The sequence below is a fragment of the Clytia hemisphaerica genome, unplaced genomic scaffold, assembly GCF_902728285.1.
Source record: "Clytia hemisphaerica strain Z4C2 unplaced genomic scaffold, Clytia hemisphaerica genome assembly, whole genome shotgun sequence".
NCBI classification, from domain to species: domain Eukaryota; kingdom Metazoa; phylum Cnidaria; class Hydrozoa; order Leptothecata; family Clytiidae; genus Clytia; species Clytia hemisphaerica.
Genome location: NW_027103551.1, coordinates 825,890 through 836,179, shown reverse-complemented (window position 1 = coordinate 836,179; position 10,290 = coordinate 825,890). Strand labels below are relative to the sequence as shown.

The 10,290-nt window shown below is 35.2% G+C and overlaps 1 protein-coding gene across 2 annotated transcripts in view; it reads left to right on the top strand.

The window, feature by feature from the left end:
• The first annotated feature begins 2,812 nt into the window (after positions 1 to 2,812).
• LOC136800192 (aryl hydrocarbon receptor nuclear translocator homolog) overlaps positions 2,813 to 10,290 on the top strand; it is a 31,550-nt gene continuing 24,072 nt past the window's right edge. Inside the window, exon 1 of one of the 2 annotated variants that reach the window (XM_067056813.1) lies at positions 2,813 to 2,910. In XM_067056813.1, coding sequence (XP_066912914.1) covers positions 2,904 to 2,910 — 7 coding nt within the window. In that variant the 5' untranslated portion in view covers positions 2,813 to 2,903. Of the gene's footprint in view, positions 2,911 to 3,484; positions 3,824 to 10,290 lie in introns of those variants that run through there. The other variant, XM_067056812.1, reaches the window with a different exon arrangement.

The following is a 10,290-nucleotide window of genomic DNA, read 5'->3' as shown; positions in this document are numbered from 1 at the left end:
TGTATAAAATGTTCATGATGACAAAAGCATGATTACCGTAAGAGTTCCTGTTAGATATTAGTACGAAAATTTTGAAGATTTTGCGTTACGTGACATGAAGTTTTGAAGTTTGATGACATTACGAGCGTAAATTATAATAAATTGAATTCCAACCAAACAATTTATAAAGGTTTAGGACCGGAAATTAGATTAGACATTAAAATTACCAAACTAACCAAATAAATTCAATTAAGGTGAATTAAAAAATCACCGGGCGGGACTATCGAATTCTTTTGTGGTGAAAATTAGGATATTTTTATAGTTATATTTTTCTAGCATTTCTCTTTCCCCAAAAATAATATAGCTTCTTAATAAATGGTTCTCTATTTTGTTTTAGTAAAACTTTATATGAAATTTCCAAAATTTTTATGTAAATATATAAAGAAATTTAAGCTGAATTTGTCTTATAATCAGTTTTAGAGTCTTATCACCATGGTTACCTGACACCCCTGTCTGGAAGTGCTTGGGATTCGAACACGAGTCTGTGATTGTAACCTTCACATTACCAATCGGCAGAATATTAGTGAGACCTAGTGATAGCCTAGATGATAAACTAATGTTTACCGAAATCATCGTTCTCCTCTGGACTGTACGAAAAACCGAAAAAGTGTGAGCAAAAATCTTTCTCGGGATTTAGAATACCAAGAATAGAAATCCTTCAGGAAGGGGGCTGGTCGCCTGATGAGCAAATTTGTCTCAGGATTGAAAGACACGGAAATTACGAAGACATCATCTATGAAGGAGTGGGGGTGGTCATACGACTTTCTGACTATGGTAATCAAACCCGGAAAAAATGATTTTACATTCGCCATATATCAGATTACCAAGAGTTCGAAATAAACTGGGGTGACTTCCAAATCACTAGCCCTATACTAGACGTCACTTTTTCTTAGAAAACGATCTAAATTGTTAAGGCTAGCTATGCCAGCTACAACGTGATGTCGAAAAAGACTTCCAGGCTATCAATGGAATTGATTCTACCTATTTCTTATCTTGTTACTTGATTATTGAAACCGATTGAAACTTTTTGAAATTACACCAGTTGAACATATGAGTCCAGAGAGTACTACCCTCACCAAACCAGGAACCGACGGTTTTGCTGCTATTCGAAAAATGGACCATACGCTCGACTCGTTTTTTTTTTATTTTGCCAAAAATTGTGAAAAAAGTGACTCATTCCCACAGCTGGATAGCCCTAAATTAGTAGGATATTCGAAAATGGTATGGTTTGTTAACTCTCGTTGTTCTGATCTTGAGATATTTCATTTTTAATAAGGTGGGTAAATATGCTGAAAAACTGCTGACTCAGTAAAAAATATCAATAATTTTCAATATTTAAACCAAAATATCTCGATAATTTCTATCGATTACTAAGAATGGAGGGCAATTTTTTTTTGTCAATTGTACACCCTATTATAGGAGCATAATATCAAAAATCTGCCCTGAACTAAGGGGTGCCCTACGAAAACCATTTTTAGGGCCTGCCTTTTCTGAATCTCGGACGCTGGTCTAAAAATTGGACTGAAATTCCAACATTTTCTCAAAATTTTCTATAATTTTTTCCAAAATCCTTTACATTTTTACCAAATCCCCTCAAAAGGTACCATGCAAAGAGACTATGATTTTTCTATTTTATATTTCCGACCTGGGACTAATGGTATGAATAAAGTACTCGGACCAGCGGCAGGTTCCCGGACCCCTTTTTGCCCAAGTGCCCAAGTACCCGGATATGAATGAAAGATGAGATTACAAGTTTAAACGCTTCTTCCCAAAATCAATCTAAAAAGATCATGTGATCAATTTCGGAATAGCATAATCACGTGATTAGATAGAAATTAGTTAAGTGAATGGGCTTAAGGCGTTCGTGACATGGAATGAAGAGCTCAGAAGAAAACGTTGAACCCTAGATGACCTTTATTTCAAATGCGATGTCACACACTTACTAAAAATAACTTCAAGCTTAAAACAAAATACATTGTGGTAGAGTGTGTTATTTGTGCCTCATTCTCCTTATATGATAAATTGTGTCTGTGCTCCATCGTAGAGTTGAAAGTTGCGTGTTGTTTGAACTATGTCTTATGGTTGATCCATTGCTAAGTATAGATACGCGTAATGGACGTGGATGTTAAGGTCCATTATGAATGATTTTATAACAAAATCACTGATTGGCTGAATGAGGGAAAGACTTTTGTAATTGAATAAGTAATCTCAATCGAGTTACAAAGTTTTCTACACCCGTTCGTCCTGTTAGTGCGAATTTTTTTCTACTATTTTTGTTATTGTTCAAACAAGGAATGTAACTAATGGGTTTTAAAACTGAATCTGTGATTTTCAAAGTATATTGTTGGAGATGATTTTAATATAGTTGAAATTCTGGTTTTCGATTCACTCTTGTATTGATGGTTTTTTACCGATAAAAGGTCGTATTTTATTTCTTCCTCGTCTTAGTTTTTTGTCGCTGTACCGTAGACGATGTTATCATCCGTTACAGTGATAGTGAAGGTGGGAAAATATGGCGGTATACGGAAAATAAATCGGCGGGAGAGTTTCGAAGGAACGGTAACTGGCAACTCACAGACTGTAAAGTTTGCGAATTTTCTTCGGCTTTGGGCTTTTTTTCTTAGTAGATAGTGATTCGTCTTAGACTATATACATATCTTGTTGTACCGCCTCCCTTTACGCGCCACTGTTACACTATCAGAATCATAAAAAAAGTGAGCCAAGGACTAAGCATGCGTTTCATCATGATATATACCTAAATTCTTCAATCTTTAGAAGAAAAATTTCAAAATTTTCATTGTGAAATATAGAATCACATCTTAAAGAAAGACAACAAACTTACTTCCCGGAAAAACCAAACTAACATGATGCGTAAGTAGATTGTTTTCGTTATGACCGTTATTTGTTTATTTGTGTCATACAAACATATTTTTCACAAGAAGAGTTATTGACGTTAATGACGTTTTGACGTATTTTCGTGATATTGCCATTATCAGCTTTATACTTTTGATATCCGCTTTAGTTTTTTTTCTTGGTATTTTCCCGTTTGTACCACAGACCCATGCATCATCGCATCTTCTTGGTTTCTCTATTAGGTGATCGATTTCTAGTTCCAAGAACATGGAGTTCTTCTAAAGTAACTTTAGAACGCCATGCAAGGGGATACTAAAAGGAGGGTAAGGGGTATGTGCCGCCCTTAAGGGTTCGTTTTCTTTTCGTTCTTCAAAATCCCAATAAAAGGATCACCCCCGGGCCATGTCATGATGTAAAATGAAGAAAACCTGCTAAAATTGGTTGCTGTGCCCTCCTCTATACTATCTACCCCATCTACACCCTTCTCGCCAAGCAGCCCCGCCCTGGGCGGTGAACACTGCGTGTGTGGCGTCGTAATATTTGATGACATCATGAATGAGACTGAAATAGTGTTGCGGACGTGAACGAAAGCATGTAAATAGAACTTTTGGTATCACACACGATCACACACACCACACACTGTCAAAAAATTTGTATATTTTTTTTACAAAGAATGAAATTAATATTTTGATATTCGTGTGTTAAGTATTTTGCCTAGTTACCTTATGGATTGTGAGTACAAACTTTGTTAATGTTATGCTCAGATTATAACAGTTTAAAAAGTGAAAGAAGATTCGCTTGGGAAAGCAAAGAATTTTAATTTTTGTCAAAACACACTTAAAAATAATCATCTAAACAACGTTTAACATCAACTCAAGACCATTATCATACACAAATTAGATTTTGCTACCATCAGTTGAAATAATGACTGGTAAGTAACCTATTTTGGAAATACTTTGTACTTCGTCGTGTTATTTTTACTGAAAATTGACTTCTGCCATGATGGTGTTTATCCAGACGATCTCAATTGAACGGAATCGACAATCGAACCAGTCGAACCAAATGGAACTCAATCGACCGATTGAAATTTGATTGTCGAACGATCGTCGATCGTCAATTCATTGACCCCCGGATTGTTCATCGCATAATTTCTACGGAAAATCGAGAGTAATCTCATTCGACTTGTGATGTTTGAGAGCTTAGATGTTGGGAAGCTGCAAGAATAAAGCCAGACGATCTCAATCCAACGGAATTGACGATCGAACCAGTCGAACAACTCGAACCAATCGAATATTACCAAGAATTTTGACGTTCGATTGAGATTCGATTGCGTTCGACAATTGAATTTCAATCGGTTGATTGCGTTTGATTTGGTTCGACTGGTTCGATCGTCGATTCCGTTCGATTGAGATCGTCTGGGTTTATCAGTCTAGCAGAATATTAATTCTTCTTTCAGAAAAAAAGACTATAATTTGTTTACGAAAATTCAAACCACGTTCGGGACGCGTCTAAAACGCGAATTTCTAAAACGCCCTTGTAGCTGCCCACTGCTTAAAAAAATGTCTGTCCCATTCGCGGACATGATTGGAACTATTATGTCTTTTACTCAAGGCGCACATTTTGTTAGCGTAGATGTTATTTTTGATTCACGTTGAGTGTTTTGGATAGCTTTGGTCGACGATAAACAGAACATCAAATTCCCATCGCCTTACAAAAATATTTTACATTGTTTTTTTAGTTTGAAAGAGTTCTACTAAGTTTCTTTGTTTTCATGTCCAACCCCCCGTCACGACGTCCCACGACATGGCCCAAACATGTTCAGGCCTGTTCGGACCATGCTCGGGCCACAAAAAAGTATTATTGCATCGGCCCGAACATTTTGTTCAGACCATGTTCGGGCCATGTATTTACAATCGATACGGATTTGCTCGGGCCATCTCAACCAAAAGAAAAATAACCAACAAACAAGTCTAGCTATCATGTCTTTAAAGGAACATCATAGGAATAGTAGAATTTAATTTTATTTACCTTTCCTGGTTTATCATCATCCATTGTTAAATATTTTCATTAGACAAATTCAAAGTTCCAAATACCAGTTTGATTCACAAAGTTGTATAACAGTACAAAAAACGATCCAGAAAAATTCTGCTTCGAATAGGAGAAGACCACGAGAAAAGGGAACGGAATAAAGAATAAAAAGAAGACCATATTATGTAAGATTCAAATCATTCTTTTTAATAATTTTCCTAACTTAATTGGAATGGCGCGGGCAATTTTTAAAAAGTGGGTCGTCCCCCGTCTTAAAAGAAGTCCCAGGATCCCGAGATTTTGGCAGTCGGGTGTTCAAAACAAAGGCGTTTTTATTTTTCCGCCCACTTAAGAATTTTTCTTTAAAATAGGCATTTAAAATATCAAATTTAAAAATAATAGTATAAAGCTGCCTTATTTTCTACCGTATAGTCCTTCTTCTAAAATGAAAAAACAAAATACACTAGAAAAATAAAGAAATTACGAGTCTTATCAAGCCACCCAAATTGTTGTATACGTCACAATCTATTGTCAACCATTGTCCAATCCAGTAAGCGATTGAAGTGCCATCAGTAATAATCTGAGAAGAGAACAATAACATTATGACATCACACAAATAAATTACGCTGGGAAAGTCCGCGAGGACAACACGCGGTCTTAACATTTTTCCCTCGCAAGTTTGGGGGGAAAACGAAAGTACTTTATATTTTACGTATGGGGAAGTGTAAAAAAGATTTACAAAATAGAAAAGTTTTGTTTTGGGGTAAAGAATCAGTATTGTGAATTTAGACGAGTTTCTATTTTGCAATTTTTCTACAGAGCCAAATAAAGATTTTTTCTATTGTTCTTGCTCGATTGCCTCTAAGGATAAGTTCGGGAGGAATGAGGCTAAGGAATGAGGCTAAGGAATGAGGCTATCGAGACATAATGTGACGAATTTGCGCGAAAACGAAATTTAACATTTCTCTAGGCTGTTTATGGTTTGTTTCGCCAACTTCACATAATCACGATCAAGTGCATTCAACAATAGAAGAGAAACTGGGAAGCCAGCAACTGATTCACAGTTTCTATACCTTTTCTATCGTCAACTGCTCTAACTTGGGACTATCTGACAAAACATGGGATGGCAATTCGGCCACCATTTCACTTTCGCACCAAGTAGGCTTTTAAATTGAAATATGAAAAAAATTCCGCCGTGAAACATGTGCGAGTGTATGCGCAGCGCTCACACGCGCTCTGCAACACACAGATATCTACAATGCGTCACATTTCAAGACAGATCTGTTTTAACTTTATGTGGGGGTGGTTTCTATGCGCTAAATTTCATTGGGCGATTCAAGCCCGCCTTCTTTTCTTTCACTCCACTTACATCAACTAAATCATAGAAACCAGGCTCTTGCTGACATATATTCATCTCATTGCAAGGGCTGTTAGATAAAAGCCCCTTGAAAGAGAGAGCAAGACATTAAAAGATGACGTGAATCTGCGTGAATAGTTATTTATTTTTTTCAGAAGCAGCTTTTATATTTTTATGATATACCGTAAGTTGGTCTAATATCGACATCCCTCGTCTAATTCCGACACCCTTCTTTAGAGAAAGGAATAATATGAAAGCTTGAATCACTGATTGAAAAAGGATTATTTCTTTACTAAGCAAAGAAAAACAGTTTCAACCTTTCTATAAATTTTGGCTGATAAAAAGGGTGTCGGAATTAGAAGAGGGGCGTCAACATTAGACCAAGTTACGGTATGAATGACAGAAAAGTGTGGTTGATAAACAAGTATCCAAACAAATTTGTTGTCAAAGTGATTTAACAGTAAGTAAAAATACATTCCAGATATTCAACCATTCCAGATATTCGTCCCAAGTTAGAACAGTTGACGGTATGTTCATAACGCATTTTATTTAGCTCTAAACACCCCCGTTGGACAACAAACAAATAAATTTTTTTCTAGCTTCAGAAATAATTTTTTTTTCAGTGGCTGGTGTGAAATTTGGCTGAAATCCCACACTTTTTTGCTGTTTTTAATTCAATCACTTTGGAAATTTTGAATTTTGGTGAAAACTTTTGCCCTTGAAAATTCTGTTCTTCCACAGTAATTGCACTTTCGGTCATTTGGGTTTATCATATACGCGTGTTTTTAGTCACATGACTGAAATGCCTACGGGGGTGGTAAGTGTCAAAGTAACACAGATTACTCTTAGAGTAAAAAATCTTTTCGCATTGACAATCAAATATAATAATTATTACATTATTTTTTCTTAATCCAAAAATCCAAAAATTCATTTTGCATTAGTGAAAAATGAAAATAAAAAAATGATGAATTAGTACTTATTCTGTTGATGGACAATTTCTTCTTTGTCGAGCTTCTTTTGATCAATTGGAGCAACCCCTATAGTTTGAGAGGGGGTAGCATATTCCTCCTCTGATGAAAAACATTCAAACTAAAATTAAGAATATATCAATCAAACGAAAACAAAACCAAAAATTTACATAAAAAACCTTCTTGCAAAATTTTCGAAATCTTGAATGAAAAAAATTGTAGCCTGTAGCCAAGCTAGAAAACTAAATCGAAAATTAACTTCACAAGAAAAATGTCTATGGGTGACACCCAGAAATTTTTAATATTTGTTATATCAAACTACCGGGTGACCCACGAAGAAGTTCAGACGTTTCCCGACGTCTTGAGGCCGAGTGTTTCAATAGAAAGTGAATACTTTTTGAACACATTTTTATAAATCTGGAATGTCTTAGAATCAAATATAATAATGTCTTATTTTAGTAAGGTTTCTTCTCTTTTCATTCAGAATTTCAAAATAAGGCTTCGTGATAGACTTTAAATCATATAATATGCTTTTTGATAAGATATAGAAGAGTGGAATATTACAAAATAGATTCAAGATGAAAAGCAGCCCGGATAGCCAGGCTTAATCTAATGATTATTTTCTCCTACCCAGGTACAATTTTGTTTAAAATATCCATCCAACTTTAATATATAGGTTTTGCTTGAATTCTTTACACCATCTGCTTAGGATGTCCTATATAATGTTGTGCCTATATTACACCAATTTTGTTGATATATCATTCTCCATAATATCAGACTCGTAATTTGTAAGTTTAAATGGGTCCCCTTTTACAGGAAATATACTGACACTGACAAAACGCTCCAGGATCTTCATGCAGTTCAGGCTTTCTTGCTGTTTCCCCAAATTTTGGTTTGTGTAACGGGAAAGGGATTACTTTTGAGATGTAAGAAAGCACCTTTCTGAAAATAATCGAGGTACGGCTCGCCATATACGAGGTTTCTTGCCCTTTAAAGGGAGTTTGTTCCATTTTCTTGTTCCTAGTTGCTTTTAGAGAAATCTGCATAAATCATTGTGGAGTGATTAAATCTTTTTTAGTTAATAATAGGGCCTACATATTATTTGATACCATATTGTCCCTGCGGGAATGGATGGAAGTGGATTTTTGAAAATTATGCCGAAATTTGCGAAAAAAAGTGTCCCTGAATTGAAATCCCAAAATTTTTTCAAAGTTTTCTCAAAATTTTCTCAAATTCAAACTCAAACTCAAACCTTATGAAGGACTGATTTTTTATTTTGGTGTTTTTACGACCCTACCTGGGACTCATGGAGGTGAGAAAAGGTACCCTGGCCAGGGGAGCATCCCCGTACCCCTTTTTGCCTGAGTACTCCCCCCCCCTCGGGATATACTCTTGCCCAAAATCTCTAAGTGATCTTGCTGATATAACCGCACCATGAGTGCATCTAGATTTTTAAAGCTAAAGCGCAAGAAATTAGAAACGTAGATGTCTTCTTATTTCTATCTATTTCTGAATTTCTAATTTTTCTCCTAACAGATTGACGATAAAGGCCGGTCTCCACTTTCGCGCGACTTGAGCGAAAACTTTTTGAATTTTTTGTAAGATCATTGGTCGGTTGAAAAATGAAGCAATTCCATTGGTAGAAATTGACGTAACGGGTGAAAAAAGTGGAACTTCCTAGACCTTCAACTTTTTTTTGTTCGCGCGAAACTTTTTTATGACGTAATATTTTCTTCAGGCAAAAAAGATTAAGAAAAAAACTGTTGCCCATTTCGTGCGAAAGTGGAGAACGGCCTTAAGACGATAAGAATATAATTAGGCTACAAGTAGATAGAAATCTTTTCGTGAATACTCCACTTTTCGCATGTCAGCATATAGAACCAGCCCACTTTGAAGGGCGAGGACCTTCTTCTTTAACTTTACCTAATCACCTTTGGTTGTATCAAAGCTGAAACAAAGGAGTTTTTGGTAAAAACAATCAGAACAAAAGGTTTAAAAAAGTAATAAAAAACTTGTCTATAATTCCCATTTATTGAATTTCCTTCAAATTTTCTCGAACCGAATCGATCTCATCACAATGAGGATTTTTAAGGCTGCAAATAGATGTAAATTTTTTCCTGGATACTACTTAAGGCGTACAGACTTTTGAGAGCAGAAACTTTCGCGAGGTCGAAAAGTCACATAATCTACGACATTTACTTTCGCGAATTTGACAAAAAAAATTTGAATTTAGGTATATTTTAAGTAGATAAAACCAGTGTTTTGATCGTTCAAATGTACTCAAACCACAATTGATGGACTTTTGCATGATATCTACACTAAATTTTATATCTTCGAAGAGGATGATTTGAGTAAATTTTCTTTTCAGATTTTTGCGAGCATAAACTTTCGCGAATTACCCTCTTAAGAATTTTCAAAGACATTTACTTTCGTGAAAAGGGCTAAAGTAAAAGCTGAAAAGAATTATCAATAAAAAATGAGCATATAATTATTATATAGTAAGCATGTAGAAACCAGCCTACTTCGAAAGGCGACAGCCTTCTGATGACCTCAATCAAGGCAAAACAAAGAAGTTTGAAGTAGAAACGATCAAAACTTTGGGTATTCAGAGAATCTCTTTTTATTCTTCATTTCCACTTCTGGTTCACTTGAATTCGAATTCAAATCTTTAAAAAGTATATTGTCTTCTGGAAACTTCAATCTGAGCTTGATATAATAAAGTTTTTGTTTGAATAGTTAACGACCAATCCAATGACAAAAATACTTGTAAATTTTCAAATTGACCCAGCTTGATATCTCATTCCACATCAAAATTTATGCTTATATGAGTGATTATTATACGAAATTAAAAAATTCAAATATTTTTGTGTTTGACAAAAAACTTTCGGTCAAATATTTTTCAAAATCTTTTATGCATGATCAGATAAGGTACTAAACTTATTGGCCCTTTACAAAAACCATACGATTCTTTCCCAATCAGTCTTCATGAGAAAAATAATGGCTTTTAAAAAGGTTCACGAAATTCGAAGAGTTTTTGCTGAGATT